The sequence below is a fragment of the Poecilia latipinna genome, unplaced genomic scaffold (genome assembly GCF_001443285.1).
Source record: "Poecilia latipinna isolate Pla-1442-1.1 unplaced genomic scaffold, P_latipinna-1.0 Scaffold396, whole genome shotgun sequence".
NCBI lineage: Eukaryota > Metazoa > Chordata > Actinopteri > Cyprinodontiformes > Poeciliidae > Poecilia > Poecilia latipinna.
The window spans coordinates 115699-142343 of record NW_015113012.1 but is presented as its reverse complement, the minus strand read 5'-3'; the positions used below and the strand labels follow the sequence as shown (position 1 = coordinate 142343).

The window sequence follows — 26645 nt, the reverse complement described above, 5'->3', positions numbered from 1 at the left end:
AAACGTACGGGTTAAACAAAAGCAATTTTTTGGTAAACTTCAAATGTTGAGTGAATTTATCTGTCCAATAAGAACTGGACTGCAAGATTGTGTATTTCTTTATGACTGAGAAAACCCTAAAATATGGCACTGCAATACAACTAGACAAACAAAACATAATTAAAATAGAATTTTATTTAAAAATACAGAAATTTTTTAAATTCAAATTACAGCTGTGCTTGATACAACCCTGAAAAACACAGATGCTTCATGAAGTGCAAATTCTCACATTTTGAAAAGAAAAAAAATCTGTCTTGAAAATAAGAGTTCAGTAAGTATTTACAAGTACATAACTTATTTGCATCTGCACTTTTAAAACAACTAGTTTCTCAAACTACAACATTTGGTTCAGAGGAAGCAAATTGTTGCATTTTTTTAACAATCCACTACCATTGCGTTTTAGTTGTACTTTTCAACCAATTTAAATTGTTTGCAATCATTTTAAAAGAAAGAGCATCAGTCAAAATCCCTGAAGCATCCATGTACATGATTTATTGTAATTAAATAAATTAGGCATAATGTGATCATTTATCTCAGCATAGACTATGACAGGAAAATAGGAAATTAGTTGGTACTGTGTACATTCTTCAAATTGTAAGACAAAAAAAAAATCACAGTTTATAAAAAGCACACACAAAAAAATTAACAGTGAATCACCAGGTAGCAAGCTGGTAGTTCAGTCGATAAGAAATGCTTAGCGCATTTCTATGACCGCAGTTTTTACCATCAAGGAAATTAAAGCAGTGACTGACTTTTACTTTGAGGAACTTGTACAAGCCGAGTCATGTCTGTCCCGTCACAGAGATTAATACGTCGTATTCCTTGGCACGGGATCCATAGAAATTCCACTTTACCGCTAGATACCGTCTCTGCTCCTTCGAGGAACAATTACATTTTCATTAACTTAAAGCAAACACTCATCATTCAGATAAAAAGCAGCAACTGCATTATAAAGCTCATCCACTTAGAAGGGTAGGTATAAATGCACATTAAGAAGGGAACCAAAAAGTAAGGTTTTACAGCTGGAGTAAAACTTACTTTAACAGATCATTGAAAACAAACAAACCCTCCCTGCCCCAAAAACGCATCTTGGTCCATACTGACACGTTTTAACAGTTAGAAGTTTTTTTTCTTACTTGAAACTTTCTGTTAAACAGTAACAATGTTTTCATTTTCAGCAATTTCTTATGGAAAAATTTCTAATTTTCTTCTAACCGTACAATATTTCTTTGGGAACTATCTCAAAGTCATAAAGTTTAAACACTTATTTGTCACATCTCTGTCAGGTTTTAAATCCCACTGAAGATTTGTGGAGGACACTGAACATGATGCTCAGCAAACCCACCAACCTCAAAAAGAAAAGGATAATTGTAGAAAACATTCATGTTGGACGAGGTAACTCCAAAAAAATGGACTTTTCAGGAAATAAAAAAAAATAAAAATTCTTACTTTACATTATTTATAACAGGAAAACCCAAAATTAAATTCATGCTTTTGGACACTTTTGAACTTCCATTCTGTCTATGTAGGGAAAAAACAGCTTAATAAAGGTGAGAGAGGTACAAAACCATCATTAGAAATATTATGATGTAAAAATAGATACAGTATAATGATGTAGATGCTACTTATAAATTAAATTTTAATTTCACAGTCATTATCTTGCATTGTTTTTTTTCCTTTTTTTTGTGAAAAGATTATCGTCGAACACTCCCAGGTCTTGAGCTGAAACCCAAATAAAAAATAATAAATAAAAAATAAAGTTACAAGGACATAGTTTTTGTGAAATGGGTTCAGAAAATTATTAAAAGTATCAGTTCACATGGATTACCCAGGATATGGAGGAGGTGGCGCATCGTGCTGTCCACTTGCTGAGATCGCCTGCTCGTATGAGGGTAGGCCAGGAGGGTCTTCTACATCCAAAGTTGGCCCGGATGTAGAAGAGAGCTCAGGCTGTCTGGAGGCATCGTCCAACCTTCGCATTATTAGGGAGGCATTGCTCCTCCTGTGTCGTACTCGGGCGGAGCTGAGAGGACAGACAAATGTTTATATTAGGGCATACTTAGTGCTTCAAGAGAACAAACTGGAAACTGAGTGTCTAACTTAGTAATAATGGAAAATGTATTTATGGCTCTTCACTGCAGATTTCACAAGAGGCAGAGATGCAGAGTGGAAACAAACAGATTTCCCAGTTATGTGCAAGTCTAACTTTTCTCTTTGCAAATCAAAAGTCAACAATTTTATATTTTTAAAAAGTGACTGCTTGTTGTTTTTCTTTGAGACATACAGAGAAAGTACACTGCTATTCTGAAGTAGTTGAAGATGTGATGATGTCTTGTGCTTATATTAGAAGATTGTGTTACATAAGAGTTAAGTTTATAACTTCTTGTCAGTCGCGTAGAAGAAGCCTTCTTCGTTTTAATTTTTCCCACAACAGCCAAGCATTTAACCACAGTTTAAATCCAATGTGGTTCTGGTATTTAGGAAAATCCTCCTTGAGTCTTAATACAAGCCTGTTTTTTCCATTTCAAATATGCTCTGATGTGTTTGAGATTAGTGTCTGTTTGGAACACCGAATCATGTCCAAATATGAGTCAAAAGTCAAGAGAAATCGATCAGGAAGTTTAAAAAACAAACAAACAAACAAACAAACAAACAAAAAACAAAGACAAGGCCCCAAACTGTACCAACTACCAACATAATAGTGGTGGTAGCATTATGCTGTGGAGCTGTCTCATTGCCAGTGTTACTGATGCATGAAGTGGATGTAGTATCTAAAGACCAGTTAGACTTCTAACTACTTGACCTTACCAAGTGTGGATGAAGCTGTCTCACCTTGGACGACGGCTGATGCCACTCTTAAAAGTGGATCGACACAAATACCAGATCAAGACACCAAGAATAAGAACCACCACTCCAGCACAGATGAGTCCCACTAGAAGTCCAATTACATCCACCCTTGAGGGATTCTTCTCTGTGTATTGGCAAAACCACAGAAAGTAAGATTAGATGATCTCTCTCTCTCTCTCTCTCTCTCTCTCTCTCTCTCTCTCTCTATATATATATATATATATATATATATATTTCTATATTCAGTCATTCACCCATTCACACGCTCACACACTCATGGTAGCAAGCCACTGGATATATATCACAGTTGTTGGTAACACTTTATTTGAAGGGGGGTGAATAAGACTGTCATGACACTGTCATAAACATGACATAACACCTGTCATGAACATGAATAAGCCTTCATGAATATTTATGACTGTTGTCATAAAGCGTCATTCGATAAATTATGACACTTTTAATACAAAGTTGACATTATTCAAAATATCTTTGTTATGACAACTTGACATTAACCAATAAATCATTACTGTTTAAACTTTACCTTTAATAACATAAAGTTACCTGATTTTTAAAGTGCAATCAGTAATACTTTTATAACAAATTTATATCAGTAATGATTTCTTGGTTAATGTCATGTTGTCATAACAAAGACATTTTGAATAATGTCAACTTTGTATTAAAAGTGTCATAATTTACCAAATGACGCTTTATGACAACAGTCATAAATATTCGTGAAGGCTTATTCATGTTCATGACAGGTGTTATGTCATGTTTATGACAGTTTCATGTCAGTCTTATTCACCCCCCTTCAAATAAAGTGTTGCCCAATTGTTTTATATATGCATATATATAACAACTGTATAACTTACATGCTGAACAGGACATTGTTCTAGCTTGGAAAACTCATCTGACTTGTCTTTATGTGCAACTGACAGTTATTAGCTTTCATCCTCCAGATCGAGTAATGAAGATAATTATAAGATTGATTAGTTATGAGAAAATTATGTGAAATCCGCTTGTAATCTGCACTGACAAAACAAATAACATGCACATCAAAATGTGCAAAATATTCTGCAGGTTAAAAGGCTGCTGGCAGACTAGCACAGTGACACTACGCTGACCAACAGGGAACATAGTTGCCAGGAAGAGAGCTGCGAGTCAAGTCTAGTAGATCTAATTGGGATCCCACCTAAATATCCTCTAATGGTAGGTGCAATGTTCAAATGTACAACCTCTAGTTCATGCAATATGTTTGACAGCATAAACATAAACGTAATATTTTTCTGGACACCCATCAGCAAAGACAAATGATTAAAAAAAAACAGTGCAAACATATAAAAAGCTGGTCACTTATAGGAAAGATAATACCAATCTTTTCTTGGCATTGTTGGTAATTATGATTATTGATATGATGTAATGATGTAAATTCACCATTTTACATCATCTAACACATTCCTGATTAATACCCTATCAGACACAAACTTCCTACTAAATGGAAATCATTTAATAATTCTTAAACTATACAGGGGTGTTAAATTTTAATCAGAACTCTTTATTTGTATTCTAAGATCTAAGTGAGCTATATCCACTTTTGGACTGATGTTGTAAATTAGCCTCAAACCACGACAAGCTAAGGTGGAGCATGTATTACACATACCAAGGATCATGCAGGAACCATTTTGCTGACATATAATGGTCAATATGGTCTATGGTAATTTAACTAATAATTTAATTTAACACCCAATTTAAGATCTATTGTGTGTGCTACATTCAAATGTAGTTAAGAGCAATCTTAACTCAAGCCAAGACAGTAATAACAAAATATCCAAAATATTATTCACATTAACTGGATTATTTATTTCTTACCTTTTGTGTATTCTTTCCAAAAGGCATCCTTAAAAAACAAAACACAAGCAATCAGAAACACTAACTAGAAAAGACACTTTGATAAACAACCCTGAGTATCAACACTTAACTGTTTGTGGTATGTTCTCAAAGACTTCCCTGGCTTCCTCGTAATTGCAGGTTTCTTCCCTACACTCCCTCTCCAGGTTGCCAGGAACAAACATTTCAAAGTCAAAGCGATTGGCCAGCAGATGGCGACCCAGGAACAACTTCGCTTCTGACTCACCTGTAAACACTTTAGCCAGATACAAACAAGTTAAGAGAGGGCATATTTGGAACAAGAGCCAGGCCACAAATAAAACTCTTAGTAGCCTAAAGTATGTCTCACCTTGATCTTCTGGCACTTCGTTTTGGGACATTAACTTCCTGGCAGAGGCCGAGTTTCCAGCGCTCAAGAGCTGAAGGAGTACAAACAGACTGAATAACATGATGTATCCGCGTACGAACTGTCCGTAAACTGTCTGTCCTTTCAAACCACAAACACTACTCCAAAACCTTTACAGCGAAAAACAATAGTCACAATCAATGTCCTTCATTCTAAAGTAAAAAAAAAAAAAAAAACCCAAAAAACGCAGCACATATTAACGTCCAGAGTTCAGCAACAACAAAATGAAAGTTATCGGAGGGAGCGGCAGGTGTCCCAAGCTGCGTTCGTGACGCTGATAAAGGCGAAAATGGAAACGTCCGATTTCACTCATTAAACTCCATTCTGTCTCTCTTTCCTATAACGGACTTCAACTCCTCGGCTGTGGCCAAAACTGAGGTTAAAGATGAAACCAAACTCCAGAGACTTAACAAGAAACGACTTGTGTTACTTCCCAGCAGGTACGGTCCTGTAGCGACTCCGAAACTGTAGAGCAAGGCTTGATCAGTCGATTACCTTTACCTTGACTACATTTCATCAAGGTGAACGCTAGATGGCAGCAGAAACACACCGAACTGGGAACACTCATGCTAATATATTCAATACGTGGGATTAAAAACATGACCTCTGACTAAGAACCTTATGATTCCTTTAAGCTATCGCCCCACCCAGTGACAAATCATATTTTTGGGTTTAATCACACATTTCTATTGTAATCTTATGTAACCGAGCCATTACATTTCTGTCATCCTAAAAACTATTGTTTTTTGTAAAAGAAAAGAAAACATACGCCAAAATAAACACCTTTTCAATCTCCGGCTATAGACATGCACAAAGTTAGAGATCTAAATGAGTTGGTGTAGTGTGTAAAATAATACACAGTTTTTGGATTTTAAATTTTAAGAGGTGCTTTCTGAGAAAGAAACATGAGCTTACCTTGAGAAAGTTGCCTCAAGGTAAGTTTTTATTTAAATTATTAGAAAGTTGTTAAGCCTGTTCAGCATGGCCTCCTGAAGGATCACTGAGTTGTTTTCTAAAAACTTTGAATTCAAATAACATATGATTCAGTGTGAATCATGCCCTGGTGTTCACAGTAACCTGACACCAACATGGACATCCTAAGGATGTTTTGGACTGCTGTGGTTTGGTAACACTTTGGAGTTATTGGCATCCCTAGCTGAGCTGTGTAAAAGCCTTAAAATAAAATGTTTTTTTATTATTATCATTTATCATTCCAGTAGCAGGTTCAAACAAACATTTTTGAATCTTCAAATCTTTAAGTTGTGTAAAACTATTTAACAAGGTTCAAATATTATTATTATTATTATTTTTTTCCAAATCAGACCCACCTGTGGTGTTTGTGGCTGAAAAAGCACAATCTTGTTTTCATCCAACCAAAGCATACAGTTCCAGCAAAATTCTCAATTCACCAAACCCACATACTACGTTATATTTTAAAAGTTTTACATATATTTTCCAGGTGTGCCAATGTAGCATGTAAAGCACTGAAGAAACACATTCTGCAACGAAGTATCATTGTTCAATTCAACTTTAAAAGCAATGACAACATTGAGCCCAGAATATGTTGTTACCATTTAATTTCCCCTCTTCTTGTACCTGATTTTCTTTTTTGTTTGATTTTGTTTTCTATATAACATTCTCATGAGTCATCTTTGAACATATATAGCTCATTTTTATGCATTCATTTAACGGGACCATCTTGTTGTGTGAACCTTCTAATGAATAAATGCATTAACTTTTCCCAAACATCATAACAGTTTTGTGTCTTTTATATGCTGTAGCATCTTTTGAGATCCGTCAAGTCTCATAAAAGCACTTAATCTATTTCTCTCAGCATTTTCATAGCAGGCTGGCTGAATGTTGCGCTGTTAGCTTCTATAGCAATGCCGTCTACACAGAAAACTGTGAATTAAGCTGAAATAGTTGGCATGATTAAGGGCAATCCTCCCCTATGTTGATTAAAAGAAATGCATCTCGGGCAATAGTCTCTATGTTTCTCTAAGATTAAATTTGGTTTGGTAACTATGGAGATATTTGGGGTTTGTGGGGCTTTTGTTTACATATCCATGTTATCTAACTGCCTTCTGGTTGGTGCTAATTGAAGTTCAGTCGAGGAGTCGTCTGTATCTCTTAAGTACTGTAAGACTGCTACATTTACATAAAGATTGTTTATTTATGTGGTCTTGCAAAATAATATGTTACTGTAAGACGAGCTGCAGTAAGTTTTGAATGATGCTGTCTTAATGCATAATAATTCATGGTTAATACTAGTTGATGGGAGAGAAAAGTCTGTGCTTGTTGGTGTCATAATCATCTGCAATAAATTAAATCTACCAATGTTTCCATTCTTAAAGGTTACAAGTTTGGCTTTATTAGATTATGACCACACCACTCGCTTACAGTAAATGACCTCAGCTTTGAGCAAACAGGGGTCAGTTAACCAGAAATGTCTTCACCCACCAAAACACACCTAAAACACAAGTAGTGAAAACCGCAGAAGTCATCTGAATCAAAGCTGGAAAAAAAAAAATAATACAGAAACTGAAACCAAATCTAAACTTGAGCTTGAGTCAAAGTAGTTTCCATCTGCTCTGCTCTCTTCCTTACAGGTGACTGTGATGAGATTGCGCTCCAGAGAATGTGTTTTGTGATTTACACCATGATAGTGGCTGGACATGCTGGTCTGCTACGGAAAACTGGACACAGGTGAGCGGTGAGATTAAGCAGACCCTTCAAATGACAGAAAAATTAACTAACAGATTGTAGTAGTGGATGGCACTCCAATGGTCTGATAAATCTAAAAAAAAAATACTAGTGTCTGGACTAAAATACAAAAAATTGAAAATCGACGGCGTCTGAGACGTCTAACGCTGGGCTGCATCAATTAAACGGAAAGTTTAACTGTCAAGGAAATGAGCGCGACGGATGAGAGCTGAGGAGAGGCAGAGTGCAACGCCAATGATCTGCACTTTGTCGGTCACTGCTCATTTAATCACTGACCCGGAGGAAGAAAACTGAAACGAATCCCTTCCACACCCTAATCTCTATACCGTAAATCGTGAGATTAACGTCATAATACACTAGAGGCCCCCTGAAAATGGATTATAGTTCTTAAAAAATTGGTATTTAATTTACAAAAAATGTGGAACAACTCCTGTATATTTTTCCCATTTCACTGACATTAAACATTTTGAAGAGACATTTGCTTGAATGACCTCTTACTGACAAAACATTTATTGTATCTAGTCCAGTCTTTTTTTCTTTTCTTTTTTATCTCCGTCCAACAAAGCCGAAACTCTCAGGGCCAAGCTGGGCAGCAACATGAAGAAACGGCTTGGAATAAAAGTAGCAATGTCCTTCCTGATACCATTTCCCTCCCCCCAAACAAGCAAACTGATCTCTATTGTTCCTTCATCTTTCTAAAGCCAGACATACTCACAGAGGAGATCTGATCACACGGTGCTTCCCACTGGCTCTAGTTTGGTGCTACAAATTATTTCTCTGCTGCATTTGTCAAGAGCCTCGCTTCTAAATTAAAGTGCCGCATAGAACAACATCAATTGGTTGAGGTCGAAGTAAAGCCCGTCCAACTTTTCTGACCAGATCACTGCGTTTGGAAGAAATTAGGTTCACTACAGTGACAGAATACACAGAACCAACGTGCTTCGTGCTGTGTGTGACTGAATCATGAACTGAAAGGGCCTCATCAAACTGATAGCAGTATGTGGTTAAACCAGTGAGAGCGGACAATTTCTTAAAAACATGTGACCCTTATTTAGAGGCGACAGCAAATACTTTCCACACACTACAGTCTAGAGTCCTTAGTTTGTCAAATGACCTCCATCTACTTCATTCAAGCCTGACTGTTAAGACAGGTCAGGCATGATGTGTTTCTCCTACTCCACAGATTGTGGATCACTTTGAAATATTTGAAAAGGTCATGTTGCCTTATGCCGAGAAGGAAATACCCTCGAGTGTTTATGACATCCCCCAACATTGTGATTAACATTTGCGGATCGGCCCAGCCCAGCCCCTCCGGACCTTAATCCAATAGAACATTAGTAACATGACATCAAGAGTACGGTTTCTGGCAAAACTAATACATGGAAAGGAATTGTAGAATGTGTTCCAATAGTTCTGGGCAGGAATACGTGTTCACAGGGGAAAGAGCTTGGATGACTCGACACAAACGCAAATGCGATGCTGTTCTTCAGAAAGAAACTTATTAATAGCATGATGACTCATAGGAAGATTAAATCTGGAAGCATGTTTCAGCTTTACAGAAAATGCTTGAGTTTGTAAAGAGAAAGGAAGACACTTTATTTTTTATTTTACAGATGAACTTTGTTTTTTTTCCCCTCAACTTCTATAGAAGGATCAAAACACTGTTTTGTGTTTTGATTTTGACAAGAATGTCCACCAATAATGCATGGCTGAAGTATAAACTTCACTCGGTATTTTTAAGTACATTTCTCTTATTTTGAATGGAACCGTTTTTCCAATCCTCTGGAATTAGAGCAGCAGCTTATTGCTTGTTTGCAACCTGTATTGCTATATTCCTCAGAAACAATAAAGGGCTGAAGTACATGAGCAATTTCAAAGTCAATGCTTCAACTATTTTATTTATTTTTTTTACCAATTCTTTAATTATGGTCCAAACTTGAATGCCTTTATAGTTATTTTTTTTTTTCTTTTTACTAGAAATTGCATAATAATTACATAAAAAAATAAATATATCACAGCTGTCTGGCAAAAACTTTGTACTTCCAGAACAGAACTTTCCATGAAAGAAAAAGATACTTTTTAACAGACATTAAAAAGTATCTCCTAGTTAGTAATTCATACAGTTTGGTCAAAGTCACAGTATTTTTGATACTTTTTAAATGTCAATTCATCAGTAACTATTGATCACAGACAGTTGGAGTGTGATCAATAGATGATTTTTACAAAAAAAAAAAAAAAAATAAATATAAAGGTTTTGCCCCACAGCAACAATACGGAACATTTACACAACTGAACCATCTATATTTTAGGAATATAACAACTCATGGCAATTCTTTAAAATACTGTCCCAGATAGTTTGTTGTAGAATTATTACTGGAGTGTTTTTCCCACAAATCATTAGTAACTTAATCCTACATTTCTGCTTCAAAAAATAAAAAAATCCCCAAACATTTGACGCCCTTCATTTCAGTTTTAGGGGGATTGCAGACAGTGAATCATGCCGACTACAGCTGAGCAGACTGCATCAGCCCAGCTGAACGTTTCATGGTTGCAACAGCAGGGAAGGAGCCTTCAGCACAATGCAGCTTTGACCGTAACATGGAGGGTCACCTTAAGTTCACGTGAAAATTGTTATATCTGTATAGATGACAAACTGACCCTCATGCTGAAGGTCATTTCTCGCCCCCAGTCGCAGCTCATCTACTACACTGGCAAGCTGTCTTTGTAACTGGAAGCAGATGTTAAGAGCTGCTAAAGGAGAAGTTCCAATTAGGGACCCTGAATGTTTTTGTTAAAATTATATTATTATCCATTGAAATAAGAAATTAAGAAATAAAGCAAATATATATATCAACACAAAAGCCCTTGTTGGTCACCTTCACTTTTTTTTATTTGATTGATATAAAAACTGATCTTTTCAGTCAGAGATTCTGTGAAGCAGTGAAGATTTGAGAGTCAGGTCCATGTTGGAGTTACGCAGAAGGGGACAAAGTCTGCAGACTGGTCTTGACGGTTGCTAGGTTAGCCTTCCAGGAGCTCAGGGTGTCGTACAGCTGCTGCCACTGCTGCTTGCCAAAGGTGCGGTGTGTGCTGTGGCTGAGAGAAGGGAGACGGGAAAGCAAGGCCAAGGTCACACTTCATGGCAAAAGCAGGTTCAGCTATGAAAAACATGCAAGACCGTTTCTAGAAAATGTTTACGAAAGGGTCCTGCATGCAAACTGTATGTACAAAAGAATGGACCATTTCTTCATCCCGTTTCAGTTTTAATATCCAGTTTAAACCAGTGACAAGACAGTCAGTTACCAAAAAGAAGGGAATGCACAAGCACAGCAAAATAGGTGAAGATAACAATGTTGTATGATTATGAAAGTGCATAATGCAGTAGATTACAGACCAGTCAAGTTGTTTCTATTTTAATAACCGAGTTGTGTTTTTACTAAGTAAAACATAAAACTTTAGTAAATCTCTTACTAAATGTTTCTGTAAACCAGGTAATAATCTTATGATGTCCATTCAATTCTTTATGTAAATTGCATCTGCTTTGTGAAGAGGCTTTAGGTAGCAACTGTTGTGAATTAGTGCTACATATTATAAATAAGCTGAACTGGAGTCATTTGAAGGGAAGAATGGGCAAAATGAGAGACGAACAGAGAAAAACATGAATTAGGAAAAAATAGATTAATCGGATTACAAGTAAGTGAGTTTGTGAATTTAGATAATGGATCAGGAAATCCATCATACCCATCCAGACCAGAAAAAATATACCTAAATCAAATTCCATACTTTTCCAGACTGCCAAGAGTATTACTTGCTCTCTTGGTTATCTGAAACCAAACATCTTTTCCACAAAGCAAACTGCAGCACATTGCCTTTTAAACTCCACATTTTGTTTTTTCCACAGTTATTGCTTAAAACAAATAAGCTTAACTATAGACAACTTAAAAAAAATCGTTATTTTCATTAGCTACATATTCATGTTAACTTATGTATGGCAAAATATTGAAAGAACTTACCTCACGACAACTTTTCTCTGCGTCTGGTCAATTTTGCAGTAGACCATTTTGGTCCGAACAGCTGGGAAAAAATAAAAAAAATAAATAAAAAAGGTAAGGAGGGAACAAGAGCTTCAACAAAAATCTACAGGATCTCAGCCAGACACAAAAGGAATCATCAAGTCCGTGTAGATTAACTGATCAGGATGGAAATACTATTTTTCATTCTGTCAGCTAGAGACATCTTGGGCACATCCAACCGTAGTTTCAACCCAAGTCGTCTACTGTAGATTATTTTCTTGCATCCAACTATCACAGCCTGGTTTATCATTTGTGCATTCCCAACAAACTTTTGTCTTAAATTTTCTCTCTGGTTTATTTGAATCAGTGCTTACAGTGGGCAGAAGAACCGATAAGTTGAGCTAGATAAAGTCTGTGCATTACCACCAAACAGGCACAAAGTTCAGCACAAAATCTTGTTCAAAATTTCCTGAAACATTATTCGTCGAGAAGCAGCAGAAAGGCGATGCGTCTTAACGTCATAGCATGCATTTAGCAGCTTAAAGAGCCCAGCGGTCTTGTCTTTTTCTGTCGGTCCATCATTAAGCGTCATTCGTGCGTCGCACTGTGATTCTGTGTTAAACCTATAAACCTTGCGGAGCGCCAAAACCCCATACATCACCTCCGAACCTGAAGCAGCCCCAAACTTTAGCTCCCCTTTTAGAAAGCTTTTAAAGGTTTAGTGAATAATTTGTCACAGATACTGACGCTACGATTGTTTTTAAAGTACAGTTTGGATGGAGCTCACCCATTAGTGCAGTCAAACTTGACTGATGCTCAGAGCGAGCGGAAACGGGCAGGATGCCAACAGGCTGCAGCTGTGGGCAGCTCTAACAACATCCATGCATTTGGGCGTCAGACAGCAGAAAACACAATGTTTTAAAATGGGGTCATATTGCAAAAAGAGTGGAGACATGCATCTAAGCCACGCTAACTACGTTTAAATAGTCTTGGGTATACATTTCTCTGAACTGCGCCGAGTGTTTGAAGGACACGGATGGACAAGGTTCATTTGAAGTTCATACCGTCAATGACGAAAGCCTCGACGTCATCAGCGGTGATCTGCAGCTCCTGCTGTATGGTGTCGAAGGAGATCTCTTTGAATTCCACCGCCATGCCCATGAACGTCAGCAGGCGCATCTTGGCCATGTTCTGCTCGTGAGAGAGGCCTGAAAACCAAAAAGTGCAGGGATCATTAAGCACAAAACAGTCACAGGCAATTACTCTCCGCTCAGGGAGTTTCCCTGTAATAAAGCTCAAGACGTTTAGGACCAGTCAGGGATTCTACTCATTAACAAAAACATCTCTCTGTGTTGGCTGTTTTGAGAGCCCATCCTACACATGTTTTAATTGAATTTGATTCATTATGTAGTTGGGGTGGTGGGGGAGGGGGGGAGAAGCAGGTATTGCTGAAACAAACATTCTTGGTCTGCATCAACACAAGCAGACACTCTTAGGGAATAAAATACCCCTAAAAAGTTCAGTGTCTTGCCACAAACATGGAAAAAACAAAACAAAAACAAAAACAAAAAAACTTGGAATAAATAATACTCTTATTCACATTAAAATATAGAAGTACTTACCAAGAGAATCAATAAAGTCTTTGTTACTCTGGTAGAATTTGACATATGCTGCTAGCTTTGCACTCACAAAGATGGTTAATAGCTGAGAAAACAGACGGGGAGAAAAAACGCCAATGAATAATCAGTCAGATGAACTTATACAAACTAAGGTCATTAAGTTTCTGGACTCATATCCTACACTTAAACCATCAAAGCTCTTGTAAACTGTGAAATCACAAAAGGCACAATTCAGCAAACAATTCCTACTGATAAAGCATGACAAAATACTTTTTCAATAAGATCTAAAAAGGAAAGAAGAGATGTGATCCCTCAAATCTTTAAAAATGCAACTAACGAGGGACACTGGACGAATCCGTCTAATTAAAAATAATCTACATCCTGGTAAATTCCCTGCCTAGATTTGAGTTATGCAAAAAATCTTTCGGCACTTACATCATGGATGAGCTCTCCCTCCAAGAAACGAACAGGTTTCAGGGTGAGCAGGTGGTCAAACAGGAAGCTGTTTGGGTCTTTGAGAGCACGAACAATACATCTGAAAACGATGGGAGCGGGTTGGAAAGAGGGACACCGTTTTCAAACTTCAACAAGCATCAAAGCGGTTTTAACAACGCACCTGTGAGCATCGACGCGCGCTTGTGAGGCGTTGTCCTCTGTGTAACTTCCCAGCAGCTCGACCATCACTTTCGCTGCAGCCTCACTGCAAAGCAGAAAATTGAAAAAGGTTAAAGTCCCTTTAACATACATGCAGTAATTAACACAGACCAGCGATGTGCTAAAACACACCAGCAACCCACTGAGTAATAAAGCACGCACTGCACTGCAACTTTGTTACATTGCAATGTTTCTGAGTGACACAATGTGCCAAATTACAATCCTCACCTCAAAATAAATGTGTGCAATACGTGAAAAGCTAAATCTTCTTGGATGCAGTACTTGGTAGGATTTCATATCAATCTTCCATGCATTCAAATTCCACCACTGCTCTCTAAATATATACTTTTAGCAGCCAAAATGCTAGTTAAAATGAATGTCAGTAATATCGCAGCATCCTGCACTGCTTCAATAAATTAGGACGCATTTGCCGATTTATATTTCTGCATCTGCTGATTTTGAAATAGTCACAATAAACATCAAATACTGCGTACCGTTACCTTTTTTTGCAGTCCACCAATGCTTCGTACACCAGCCTCAGCAGTGTGTGCTTCTTCTCTGTGTTCAGGTTCCAGTCAACAATCCACTTGCGTACCTGTTCAGCAACACCGACACGAATCAAGCCAAAGAAACGCACCTTTAAAACCAACACCGCTTTTAAAGATGGAGAGTGGAGATAGATACCTGATCAAGGTCGGTGGGGATGAAAGAAATGGCGTTACAGGTCGCAGCCACCTTGACCAGGCTGCAGAACACCGTGTACCTGACCGGAGTGTTCTCGTCCATGCCGTGGAACAAGTTGCTCAGCCTGAAAAAGCAACACAACCGTTGACGCGGACCTTTGATCTTTTAATTATCGGAAATCGACATGTTTGACAGGACTCACAGCTGCAGGCGAAGGGAGGGTCGCTCTCCTTCACGGAACTTTACCAGCTTCTCGCACAGACTTTCAATCAGAGCTTCTTGCTTCTCTGGCTCCAGGATTAACAGCAGAGACACGATGCTGTTCATTACGCTCTCAACGTCTACAAAGAGACAGAAAGCAGACGGGGGACTCAAACACCTGAACTTAAGATTTTTTTTCTCTCCTATTAAAATGAAACCAATTTCACCTTCTTGCCAATAACAAGAGTCAACGTGTGAGACACAGAAGCGTTCTTCCTCACCCACCTTTATCGTCATCCTTCAGGCAGACGTCACAGGCCTCAATGATCTGAGCCAAATCAACATGAAGTCCACCTTCAGCATTCTCCTCTGAGATGTCAGCTCCTTTGGCCTTGATGTAGGACCTCAGTTCTGAAGCCTGAAATGTTACAGTGACATTGTTAATGTCAAGGATGTTTCCACTGCAGAATATTGAACTGTTGGTCCAACAAGAGCAAGCTGTATTTTAGTTAAGAATTTAATAAATATCCTGTTTGTCTGTCTATGCTCTGAAATATCAAAGTGCTGGAACCTTTTTACTTCTTAGTCTAGATCAGGAGTGTCCAAACAAAAATACAAAATAAAAAAAGGCGGCGTTTTCTTTTTTACCTGCTCAACAATCAACTAAGCATGTGATATGTTAATTATAAAGCTTTCTGGGGCAGAAGGTGAGAGAAGTATAAATTGTTCTTCAAGATTTGATTAAAATTTGTCTAATACCAGCAATCGGGATGTGATTTGGTGTCACTCTCTCTCTGTCTTTAAATGCTAAATGAATTTAGCCATGTCTCAGATTAATTAAAAACAGTCTTGGATAAAACAAACAAAAAAAAATCTGCTTTTGAATAAAAGTCACTAGATAGATGTCTCATTTACTAGGAAATTAAAGAAAATGCTAATAAAGCCTGGTTATTAAAAGCAAAAACGCTATGCTACCAGTATTTTCTATTGTAATAAGATTTTAAATTGAATGTAACAAATTTGCCCCAATTAAAAACAAAATGTCTTCATCTGCATCGACCACCTGTGTTGGTGGCCCTAATTTGTGTTATTCTTGAGAACTGAACGCTGCACTTTAGACATCTCTACATGTTTTATCATTTGTAAAATTTAAAACATTTCAACTAAGTCAAACGCCAATCATCTGCGCCGATATCCAACCTGTTTGAAAGTTTGATGGCATACATTGCGCATTATGTAAAATCACGCAGTGTTAGAAAAAGCCCTGCTAAAGCATTGAAACTATAGCTTAATCTCCACCACAAAAAAATATAGTTTGAATTTAGTGGCATAAGCTAAAGGGAAATCGAATGAATAATGTTAATGCTTTGTTTAATTCATTTATTTATTTTTTTGCAACTTTGTTTATGTCGACATATATGTAGGTGGGTAGCATTTGCTAGTCAAGCGTTACTTTTGACTGCAAATATTTTGATCTAGAATAATCTAAGAGCAACATATGTAAACGAAATCCCATGTTACTAATCCAAATTTTAAACAATCAGTCTTATTTATGAATTTGCTAACATACACATCTTTACCATCAGTCAGTTGCTAAGTACCGAGTTAGCATTGCAGGTAGCTAGCACATGCTAACTTATTTAAATGCGTAGCTTTAATTCTACTCTTAAACTAGAAAACACAATTTTAATATCCTTAGAAAACGTAGGTCACACCTGGTCTTCTTCTGTTATGTCGATAAAAGCTGGGACGCTCATTTTGGTGATACGGTGAGCCTAGATGATGAAATCCACGCTCTCACCAACTCCGAGATCAGAGCGGAAAAGAAAGTCCAGCATCACCGGGTAGACTGATGCTCATCCGGGTCATTTTCTTAAAGCGGCAGCAGCCGGCTAAACTCGTTCAGGTAGCGAGTGCGTCTGAATTCATTCACCGTTTTGTCTCCGTCGTTCTGGAGTCTGGGAAATAGCGACACTTCAACTTTACTTATGCTACAAATAAGTCGAACTTTAACCTGATTAAATAACACTAGTGTATGTGAAAAAGTGTTGAGTAAAAAGTAAAAACAAATCAATAAGAAGACCATTGCTCTATCCTGGAAAGTTTATTTCATTGTATTAATTTTGTGAAATAAGCATTGAGTTCATTAGTAGCAGTGGTCTGCAACCTTTGTAGACCAAAGAGCCATTTTGCCCCTATTCGAGCTGAGTGAAGAGAGTTGCTGTACTCATTACTGATGTGTAAAAGGAAAAAGAATATCATAGAAGAAGCCATTATTCTAAAAGCAACATAAAACCCAAGATTACAGATTGCATTCAAGGACAACGACATTAATTTTTGGAGACATATCTTATACCTGAAATGTTTGACCATAAAGATTGTTATCTTTGGGGGAAAAAAGGTGAAGTTTGCAAACTGGAAATCGCCAAGATGCAAGTAAGTCAGCATCTTGCTGCATGGCGTTTCGATGCATGAGGGACCAATGCACTTGATCCCAGGAAATGAATTTATCTTAAAGTTTATAACAGAAAGGTCAATATTTTGGGCCAAAACTCACCTGTACTAATGTATAATTTCATCCATATTGACAAAAACCCTTGCTCCATTTGAGAAAAGTAACTCAAAGTGTGAACTGTGACCAGTGTGTTTCACCGTGTATTTCACATGGTGTATTTATACTGCTGCTTAGTGCTTGTTTTTGTTCAAAACATACCTTCTAACATTTTGGCCCAAGATTTCACTTTGGTTTAATAAGTCTGTAACACATTCACACAGTGTTGAAGAAATGCATTTTCCTACAATCCTTAGTTCAGACATTGTACTGCTTACTTTTTGATTCACTATAGTTGATTGTATATGTGAACACAATTAGACAGAATGTGAAAACTGAGGGACTTCAGCAAATTAGTACATCAAGGGTGTGCTGACGTATGAAAGCATGTTATTGTGGATTTTAAAAAAAATATTTTTTTCCCTCAACAGATTTATTTGTTGTTGTTTGAAATGCATACAATATTCTAAAGGTGGGGTAAAATGTTAACAGTGTCGTGGACCATCTATGAATTATTCAATGATACAAATGTATGAGGTTTTTAAGTTACCTCCTGGACAATGAATGCCAGATGCACAAATGTCTGATTTTCAATTTTTTTTAATAATCACAATTAGTCATAGCTTCAGAATACCAGATACTTTGAGCTATGATACTGAAAAACTAAGTGCCCACTATAAAAGTGGGAATTAGGCTCCCTTAACTCAGCATATGGCTAAATGTGTGTGAAAATTCCCTTTTACTCTTTATCACTTGAAAAATAAACCTCAAACTTTCTTAATCTTTTTTCAGTTTTTAATCTTCTTTCACGTAAATGTCTCCTCTTTGAAAGATCAACGTTAAATGTTATGGATTCAAGTAAAGAGCGATTCTGTGTTGAGGTTATCATATTATGCTCTAGTTCATTTTTGCAGACTAACACAGAAACTTTGACCCAGAGACGGCCAACGTGGACATACTGTCAGTGTCAGAGGGCACGTCTCCCCCACCACATACCCGCTATGTGAACATGTGCTGGGCCCCTGCACCAAAGGGGATCCTGTGTATTGTTGCGATGGCAGGTCACTCTGGTGATTAAGGTGAGCAGGGCAAGTGAAGCAAGAGGTCATCTTAAAACTATGGAGTCGGGTTACTGATGTTTGGGTGGCGAGGAGGCTCATCCCAGGGTAAGGATACTGCGGAGTGTTTTTCATTTCCCTGCCTCGCTGCTCACAGTTCATCTGTCAGGAAAATATATGTATTTTGGGGATTCATGGGCTATGGAGACACCTCATGCCATGTCATAATTCCTTGAAAGTCCTCTTGTCACATATTTCTTTTAGCAGTTACAGAAAGGGAACTTAACTCTGCTGCATTCATCAGATCATCCACTGCCTGAAAATAGTGTGCTGAGGGGAAATGGCTGATTGAGTGTTTCACCACAGAGCTCATTTGATGCGTCATTGTGTTGGGAAGGAAGGCGCCTGGTACCAAATCCTACCTTCACTCTCTCCCCGCCCTTGTACGCTGTCATGTCAAAGAATTTATGAGTGTTTCTCCACAAGAGTGCTTGTGTAAATCTGAGGCTTCTATTATCTGATTAACAGCTGTTGTCAAGTGTCTGGTGTTTTTCAAGTCCCGAATAAGAGTTTCGCAGGCTTTAAAGCACCAGGTGCCTGTGAGACATTGTTTGTTGTTTATTGAAATAAGTCTTCAAAAAGTCACATAGCGTTGCGGCACACTGAACTCTTTGTGTTGAGTGTGCAAAGTATGCTTAAAAAAACAGAAATGTAGTTATCTGATAAAAACTTATGATAGGGTTGGATGGGATTGTTTTTATTCTGTTTTATTAGGCACATTATATCTTTTTGAATTTTCCTTTTTATCTAGGCTCAAGATTTTCAAACTGCTGTACAAGAAATACTGAGATTACATGCAGTGCCATCAGTAACACCAACAGAAAATTTAGCTGATAACTGTTTACAAGGTTAAAATAAAGCAAATTAGCTGTAGAAGGTAGCATAAAAGCCCCAAACACCCATAAAGAGTATCATATTTTCCACACTATAAGGCGCACCGGATTATAAGGCACACCTTCAATGAATGGCTTATTTTAAAACTTTTTTTCATATATAAGGTGCACCGCATTATAAGGCGCATGGTATACAGTAGAGGCTGGAGTTACGTTATGCATCCACTAGATGGAGCTGCACTAACGGGAATGTTAACAAAACAGTACGGCTCCGGTCGGCGAGGAGAGCCTTCCGCGACTGGGCCGGGGCGTGGCCGGACGATGGTCACCCTTCTCTGTTCGCAGACAGCATGTTCATGGAGAAGGTGGTGCTAAATGACCTGCAGACGACCTGATTATAGACGGTAGGTAGGTAGATAGGTCAGTCAAACTTTATTAATAGATTACAAACCAGCGTTCTGACAACTATCCCATTATGCACCGCGCGCTTCTTCTTCTAAGGGGGAAAATGAAGTCGACTGCTGCTTACCGTAGTTGCTAGACCTGTTGTGGCTCAATATTGGTCCATATATAAGGCGCACCGGATTATAAGGGGCACTGTCGGCTTTTGAGGAAATTGAATGTTTTTAGGTGCGCCTTATAGTGCGGAAAATACGGTAGTTCAAGCATGTCAACTCATTTCTAACAATATAAACTGTTTCTTGAAAATACATACAACCTAACAGAAAAAGCTAATATGTCAACAGTTACCTGCACTGGAAAATGTTTTGAGGATCCCCTCCAGTGGAAACTGATGCAAAATGACAGCGAACCAGAACGTGCTGATAGTTTCTTATGGTTAGAATTTGGGAATATTATCAACCCCAACTTTTTCACGTTTTAAGCTCAAATGCTATTGTCAGTTAATTACTATTAATAAGACAAGCTAGCCGTAATTTAGAGTGATGCCAAAACTCATGTGTTCCCTCAGATTTGCCTCAATGTTTGGTTAGCATCACACTTAAATTATTGGATCATTAAAACAAATTTAATATTAGACAAATAGAGCCCGAGAAAATGTGAAATGCATTTTTCAAATCTTGCTTTCATTCATTAAAACGATGAAAATAGAAAGAACAATTTGTACTTTCCAAAAGAATGTCTTGATGATCTCAACAACAACTCTTAGAAAAATGTACTGCAGACTGATGAAATTGAGTGGAACTGTTTAAAAGATGAGCATTCTGTTCCATCCCCATTTCAGAAAAATAACTTCATACATGGTGGTGGTATGATCGTCTGTGGCTGGTTAGCAACGTCAATATTTGAACAATATTTGCTATTGAAGGAATCATGAATTTTGCTCTCCACCAGAAATCCTTCAAGAGCAAAAAAGGCTCTTGGATTGTGCAGCAAGACAACAATCTAAAAAAGGCCAGCAAGTCCACTTCTAGTTGTTATTTCTCACTTAGTAACTGCATTTATGATTTGAAAGCAACATTTCACATATACTCAGTTTATCTGCTGCTTGTCTTTTGGTGATCTGATATATGTAACTGTAAAAAAGAAAAAACAAAAAAAACAAAGAAATTAAAATGTGGGCAAAACCTTTTTCTCACAGCACTGCATGTCTGCATTTTATGTGCTAAAACTGCTTTGCAAAGGGACGTTTCAGTGGAAAAGAAAAAAAATAGAAAGAGCCCAACTCCAGCTGTAGCACCATTAAAAAACATGACACGTTGGTAATTAGAAAATTTAGCAATTAGTGAAGTGGGGTTTTTTTTATATATATAAAATCTTGGCACATCACTGTTCTGGTTACATTGAGACAACAAAAATATTGACATATCTTTCTAGATATAACTCATATCATCCAAGCAGAAGAATTTAATGTTTCTAATTTATAATCTAACCTCTTTATTTCTCTGGGATTCAGCATTCTGAGAACCAGAATACTGAATATTTTCTCCTCATTGTAAAAACTACGGCTCTAGTAAAACATATTAGATGCTCAATATATATTTACACATGTACTGTTTATATAATAACCAACAGCTATCGTTCCCTTACATATTTTCTGGTGTGAACATTCCAGATATCAATGTTTTGGTCAGTTTGGCTTCATTGACTCATCTCTGCTTGATGGGAATGAGCACATGCTCTTCCTCAAATGCTGGCAAACCGCCCGATCAGCCTCCTCAAAGATAAATGACAGTGTGTTAGGAGCTGCTTGAACCCAGGTGTTGGGCTCTCTCCCTGCCACTGAGCCAAGTGGTGAGTACTCATGTAAACTAGTCTCGCGGTCGTCATCCAGCGTGGCTGCCTACCCTTCCTCCGACTAATTGTCTGGTTCCCACAGTTCTGGCTGCCTTCACAATCTCTGAAAAATCCCCTTGCTCCAGCTCATCTATCAGTCGGTGACCTTGTCAGGGTGCAATGCATGAGTAACTTCCCCATTTCTCTAGGTGCAGCAAATTACTTGTTAATTACTTATAAGCTAACCCCCTTTAACACCCCTCAGCCCCCTTCCCATCCCCCCAACATGTACTCTAATTAACAAATAAACAAATAAAGCCAGCGGAGATGTGTCCAGAACCTTCAACTTCCCATGGAGACACTTCTAATGGACTATCATGGTCAACATCTACAAAGAAATACATTCATTTTGAACTTATCATTTGCTTTTTTAGCAATTAGAAAATGATAAATTGTTGAAAAACCAAGCTATCTAAAGATATGTTTTCCAAGTTTGGTTGCCTAAGTCTAAGCTTTGGAACATGTGATGATTTGTGATAATTTATGGTATTCCACTTAAAGGTGCATAAATCATTATTTATTGTTAGTAAGCACTGTTTTTCTGCCCCCTACTGGCAAGATATTTGTTCATACCATTTTAATAATTCAAAAACTCATTCCAGATGCAATCAGTTAAAGTTCCCTGTCCAACGGGGCAGCACTGTGCTTGTGTAAGCACATCATTTATCCCACTGAGCATCTATGGACTATTCTAACAGCTCTTTGGTTCCTGCGGTGACCTTCCACACCAAGTGATCAATCATACAGTGCAGTTCAAGTCAGATGTCTGACTTGGAGAAGTTATTAAATGATTAGGTGATTGTTATCAGCACATCTGAATCAATTATCAAAATTCCAAAGCAAGGTCGCCCAAATTAGCTTTATTCATCATCAAATTAGGACAAGTTTATTGCATTGAGCTCTTTGAACAATCCACCATCTCTGGGGCAGAAATTAATCTGGAAGATATAGCTCACTGCTCAGATGTAACATCAAACTGGGACAACATGAGAAAAATCTATAGTTTAATATCTAAAACTGTGCAGAGATTCGTTAAAATGCTGTTTTAGATTTCTGAAACCTTCTTTGTATTACGACATACTCTCACAAAAGAGCTTGCTCAGTGTCTTATCTAAGTTTAAGGCACCTTAGATTGTGATCACCAGAAAGAATCCAGTATATTTAACGGTTAAGTCCGGATTGAAATATTCAGTGGCTTGAAAACAGATTTGTTTGCAAATAATATTATAAAGTAAATGTGATAGTAATAGCTTTTAGCTGCATAGCTTTTACTTGCTCATCCTGAACTTGAGAATGTAAAGCTTTGGTTGTTAAACTTTAATTATTTTTTTTTAGACAGCTTCATTTCAAGAAAACATCCCCAAAACATTCTGGGATCAGTACATAACAATAAGACCAGGCTTGTTGCATAAAACTATTTTGCAATCCAGAACGTCTATGTTTACAATTTACTTAAGACTGAAATGTGTCACTGCATTAGTCCTGAGAGTGACGGCTGGTAAAGCAACACTTTCCCTTAAATCAGGGGTGAACAAAGTCGGTCCTTGAGGGCCGGCATCCTGCATGTTTTGGTTCTCTCCCTGGTTTAACACACCTGGTTCAAATGATGGCTCATTAGAGGCCTAAGAAGAACATTGACATACTGAACAGGTTGTTACTACCACCAGGGAGAAAACTAAAACATGCAGGATGCCGGGCCTCGAGGAACGACTTTGGGCCCCCCTGCCTTAAATGTAGCGTCAGACGTTATGGTTACATTCTGTGCTGATTGTGGTGATTTTTATATTTTCCCAACACTGCGCACGCACCTCAGAGTCATACCGGTAACTTTTGCTCGCCTAGCCTCAAAATGAGGCTCAAGGGTATGACAACAGATATTAACCACTAGAGATATCTGAAATGTTTTCTGATGACTGTTTACGCCCCAGCCACAGCTGTCAGGGCGTGACAGTGAGGAAGAGGCTGTGGTTTACTGTAAAGAACTGATAAGGGCCGGCCTTGATCCTGACATAAAGCCACCTGCTGGGATGAGAAAAAGATTATTCAGCAACAACCAAATATGTTACGTGACGCATAGTAAACGAACCACTCCCAAAAATGCAGTTTTTTGTCTTCAACGTATTTGGTCGACGCAAGTTTGATGATGACAGTGTGTCATACACCTCCGATAATAGTGAAAACAAGCCTTTGCTTAAGCATTCCAATTTAGTAATCACTGCTCAGAAATAATACAGCTCTGAGTCACGACATCTGAATTTGGACATCCACTGGAAGAGAAGAGGACTTGTCCTTAAAAATCACACATTCTAGGCCTGTTTAAAATTTGCAGTCGATACGCATTAATTAATTCTTAGCCGACCTATTTAGTGAAGTAATCACCAAATAACTGGTCATCTTGTTTATGAATCAATTTATATATCGAATAAAAGGGCTTTCAAAGAACCTGTCTTCCATGTTTAAACAAAACACACGGTTTTACGCCATAAATGTTGTCCAAAGATTTTTGTCCAAATAATTTTCTGTCTTTTACCAGATGGCAGTCAGGGTAAGTTTAGTCTTTTAAATGTGCAAAACACTTGGTGATGACCTCTTGGTGATGACCTTAACCTTTCGTTGTTAGGTCATGGACATCCTGTTTGTGACAGTTCCAGTTAGGAATAGCTACAAGAGGTGTTGCAACGAACGTAGCCGTCACTGTTACAGTAAGTTATTGCACACATATCGTCCTAGCAACTTGTTATTCTTATTTGCTGCTGAGGAAAGAAGGACTGTGAGGCAATTAACAACTTAAACTGAACTGGAAGGAGTCTTATGGTAACAAGTTTGGCTACTTTAGCTACCTATTTAGCTACCAATTCACTCCAAATGAGAAGAGCTGCAACATGAAGCAATAAAACTACGAGAAAATATGAGACAAAGAGGAACTTAACGTGTCATTTTTAAGACTCTAGTCTGAATCAGTAGCACTGCTTGGCAGAAGAAAAAAAAAGTTTGTTTATTGATGAATAAACAGGTTCACAAATTGACAGATAAAACTTGGATTTCTGCTTTGAGCAGGAGTTAAAAAGTTTGACACGTTGATAATTGTTTTCATGTTTTCAGTAGATTTTGCGATTGATGTTTACACGAGATGTAAACAACTGCACTGGTGTGTTGTGAGTGAAGGCTTCCACAGCAAGGTGCTTGTCAAAAGGGATTTTTTAGAACGATTAATTATACATTTAAGTTATAGGAACTCCAAGTGCTCCTTTTCGTGTTTAGACTAAAGGTGCTGACGATGTGTATTCAGTGACAGCTGTAAAGAAAATTTACTGACGTGTAAAATAAGGAAATTGACTATGGAAAAAAAAGTTTTTTTTTTGTTTTTTTTTAAACAACAACACAGAAACTTAATGGAGAAATTGCAAGACGAGCAGGACAAGGAGCACAACAAAAACAATGAGAAACCAACAAAGAACTATGAAAATCAGTGAGCTAGTAAAATGAGATAAGAGTGAAGATTGATAATGGATTCAGGTGAGCTACTCAGGGAAATGTAGAACAGCTGAGGCAAAGAACAAACAGGGATGGACACAAATAGACACATATGGAGTGGAACTACAGAACAAAATGAAATTAGGGGAAAAACTAACACTCACATAAGAGCATATAGTCAAAATACAAGGACAAAAAGGAAAACCCAAACACCTGAGACTTTTTTGAGTTTGCCCTCACAGATATTTTCAGTTAACAAAAAATAAAATAAAATAGATCACCACAGAAACTACAAAGTCAACCTGGCTCAATGTGGAAAATCCCCCCTTTGGTAAATGATGAAAAATGTATGACTAACTACTCTTCTTCTTGTACAGTTTCACAACCATGTCCCAATTACTTTTACCAGTAAAACAAATTAATTATTTAAATAGAGCACATCTGACAACATGAAGTGGACTGAACGAGCTCAAAAAGCAACACCTTATGCCCTGCTTGACTTTGAGATACAGCTCCAATGACAGCAACTGTAAACAAAAAGAGAAAACATGGAGCAGTGGTCAATCTTCCCCGGACTGGCCAACCAATCATAATTATTTCAAAAGTGAACTTGACACAAGAACCCAGAACAACATCTCAAGCATAGCAGACCTCAATGATCTCTGTTAAAGTTTGTGTACGTGATCCAATGTTAAGAAAAGCAATGAGTAAATATGGCCTCCATAGGTCCGGACTGATTGGACCACAAATTCTGCTCTCTATCAACAAAAATCTTAAAGGTAACTTTCATCTCAAGAGTGGAAAAGCCAGTTATTATGATTAGAGGGGGATTTATTTATTTATTTAGACGAGGTTAGGGTATAGTGTGGATCGTATTTTGTCAGTAAATGAAATGCGCTTATAGCCGAAGGAAAACAGAAAAGTTCTTCCCGACGTGTCTGTTCAGTCTTATCCATTTCACAGAGATTAAGGCAGATAGAAGGAAATGATGAAACATTTCAACACCATGTTTTTGGGTTTGTTATCAACTTGTTTCCATGCCCACAAAGAGAAGTGAAGGTCTGAGCTTTTATTTATGCTACTCTCAGCACATTCAAATACCACCTGTTGCTCTATTGTAGCACTCTAATGCACTACAAGTTGTTAGTTGTATTATGTTTTTTGTTTTTTTAAATTGTAAGTTAATCCCGCTTTTTTTTTATTCAGTAAACGGTAAAAAAAAGAAGAAGAAAAGAAGCAGTAAACAGCCTCTCTTCAAATGCAGTAGCATGGATACAGATGTTTATTGAAATGAAAAAAAAAA

General features: G+C 37.6%; 2 protein-coding genes and 1 long non-coding RNA gene across 3 annotated transcripts; all 3 read right to left on the bottom strand.

Moving 5' to 3' along the window:
• Window positions 1-154: 154 nt before the first annotated feature.
• LOC106950354 (uncharacterized) lies at window positions 155-23975 on the bottom strand. Its single transcript, XR_001425602.1, has 3 exons — window positions 23955-23975; window positions 19903-19908; window positions 155-1106 (listed from the first exon to the last, which is right to left on the bottom strand). It is a non-coding gene; the product is annotated as an uncharacterized LOC106950354 (long non-coding RNA).
• Window positions 508-5638, bottom strand: prrg4 (proline rich Gla (G-carboxyglutamic acid) 4 (transmembrane)). The gene is made up of 6 exons (XM_015037141.1): window positions 5120-5638; window positions 4863-5026; window positions 4753-4780; window positions 2872-3010; window positions 1868-2062; window positions 508-1761 (listed from the first exon to the last, which is right to left on the bottom strand). Exons 1-6 carry the CDS (start codon window positions 5217-5219, stop codon window positions 1734-1736), a joined length of 654 nt encoding a protein of 217 aa, XP_014892627.1. The 5' UTR covers window positions 5220-5638; the 3' UTR covers window positions 508-1733.
• eif3m (eukaryotic translation initiation factor 3, subunit M) lies at window positions 10766-16900 on the bottom strand. Its single transcript, XM_015037139.1, has 11 exons — window positions 16787-16900; window positions 15357-15489; window positions 15073-15211; window positions 14871-14994; window positions 14687-14781; window positions 14149-14232; window positions 13968-14067; window positions 13536-13617; window positions 12978-13121; window positions 11914-11974; window positions 10766-10996 (listed from the first exon to the last, which is right to left on the bottom strand). Exons 1-11 carry the CDS (start codon window positions 16826-16828, stop codon window positions 10873-10875), a joined length of 1128 nt encoding a protein of 375 aa, XP_014892625.1. The 5' UTR covers window positions 16829-16900; the 3' UTR covers window positions 10766-10872.
• Window positions 23976-26645: the final 2670 nt, after the last annotated feature.

Coding starts and splice junctions, on each gene's coding strand:
- prrg4 (XM_015037141.1), bottom strand. CDS start 5,219: ATGTTATTCAGTCTGTTTGTACTCCTTCAGCTCTTGAGCGCTGGAAAC. Junction 2,063..2,871: donor GGCATCAGCCGTCGTCCAAG/GTGAGACAGCTT, acceptor CTGTCCTCTCAG/CTCCGCCCGAGTACGACACA. Junction 1,762..1,867: donor CCACCTCCTCCATATCCTGG/GTAATCCATGTG, acceptor TTTGGGTTTCAG/CTCAAGACCTGGGAGTGTTC.
- eif3m (XM_015037139.1), bottom strand. CDS start 16,828: ATGAGCGTCCCAGCTTTTATCGACATAACAGAAGAAGACCAG. Junction 14,233..14,686: donor TTGGTGGACTGCAAAAAAAG/GTAACGGTACGC, acceptor TCTGCTTTGCAG/TGAGGCTGCAGCGAAAGTGA. Junction 11,975..12,977: donor CGAGGCTTTCGTCATTGACG/GTATGAACTTCA, acceptor ATTTTTTCCCAG/CTGTTCGGACCAAAATGGTC.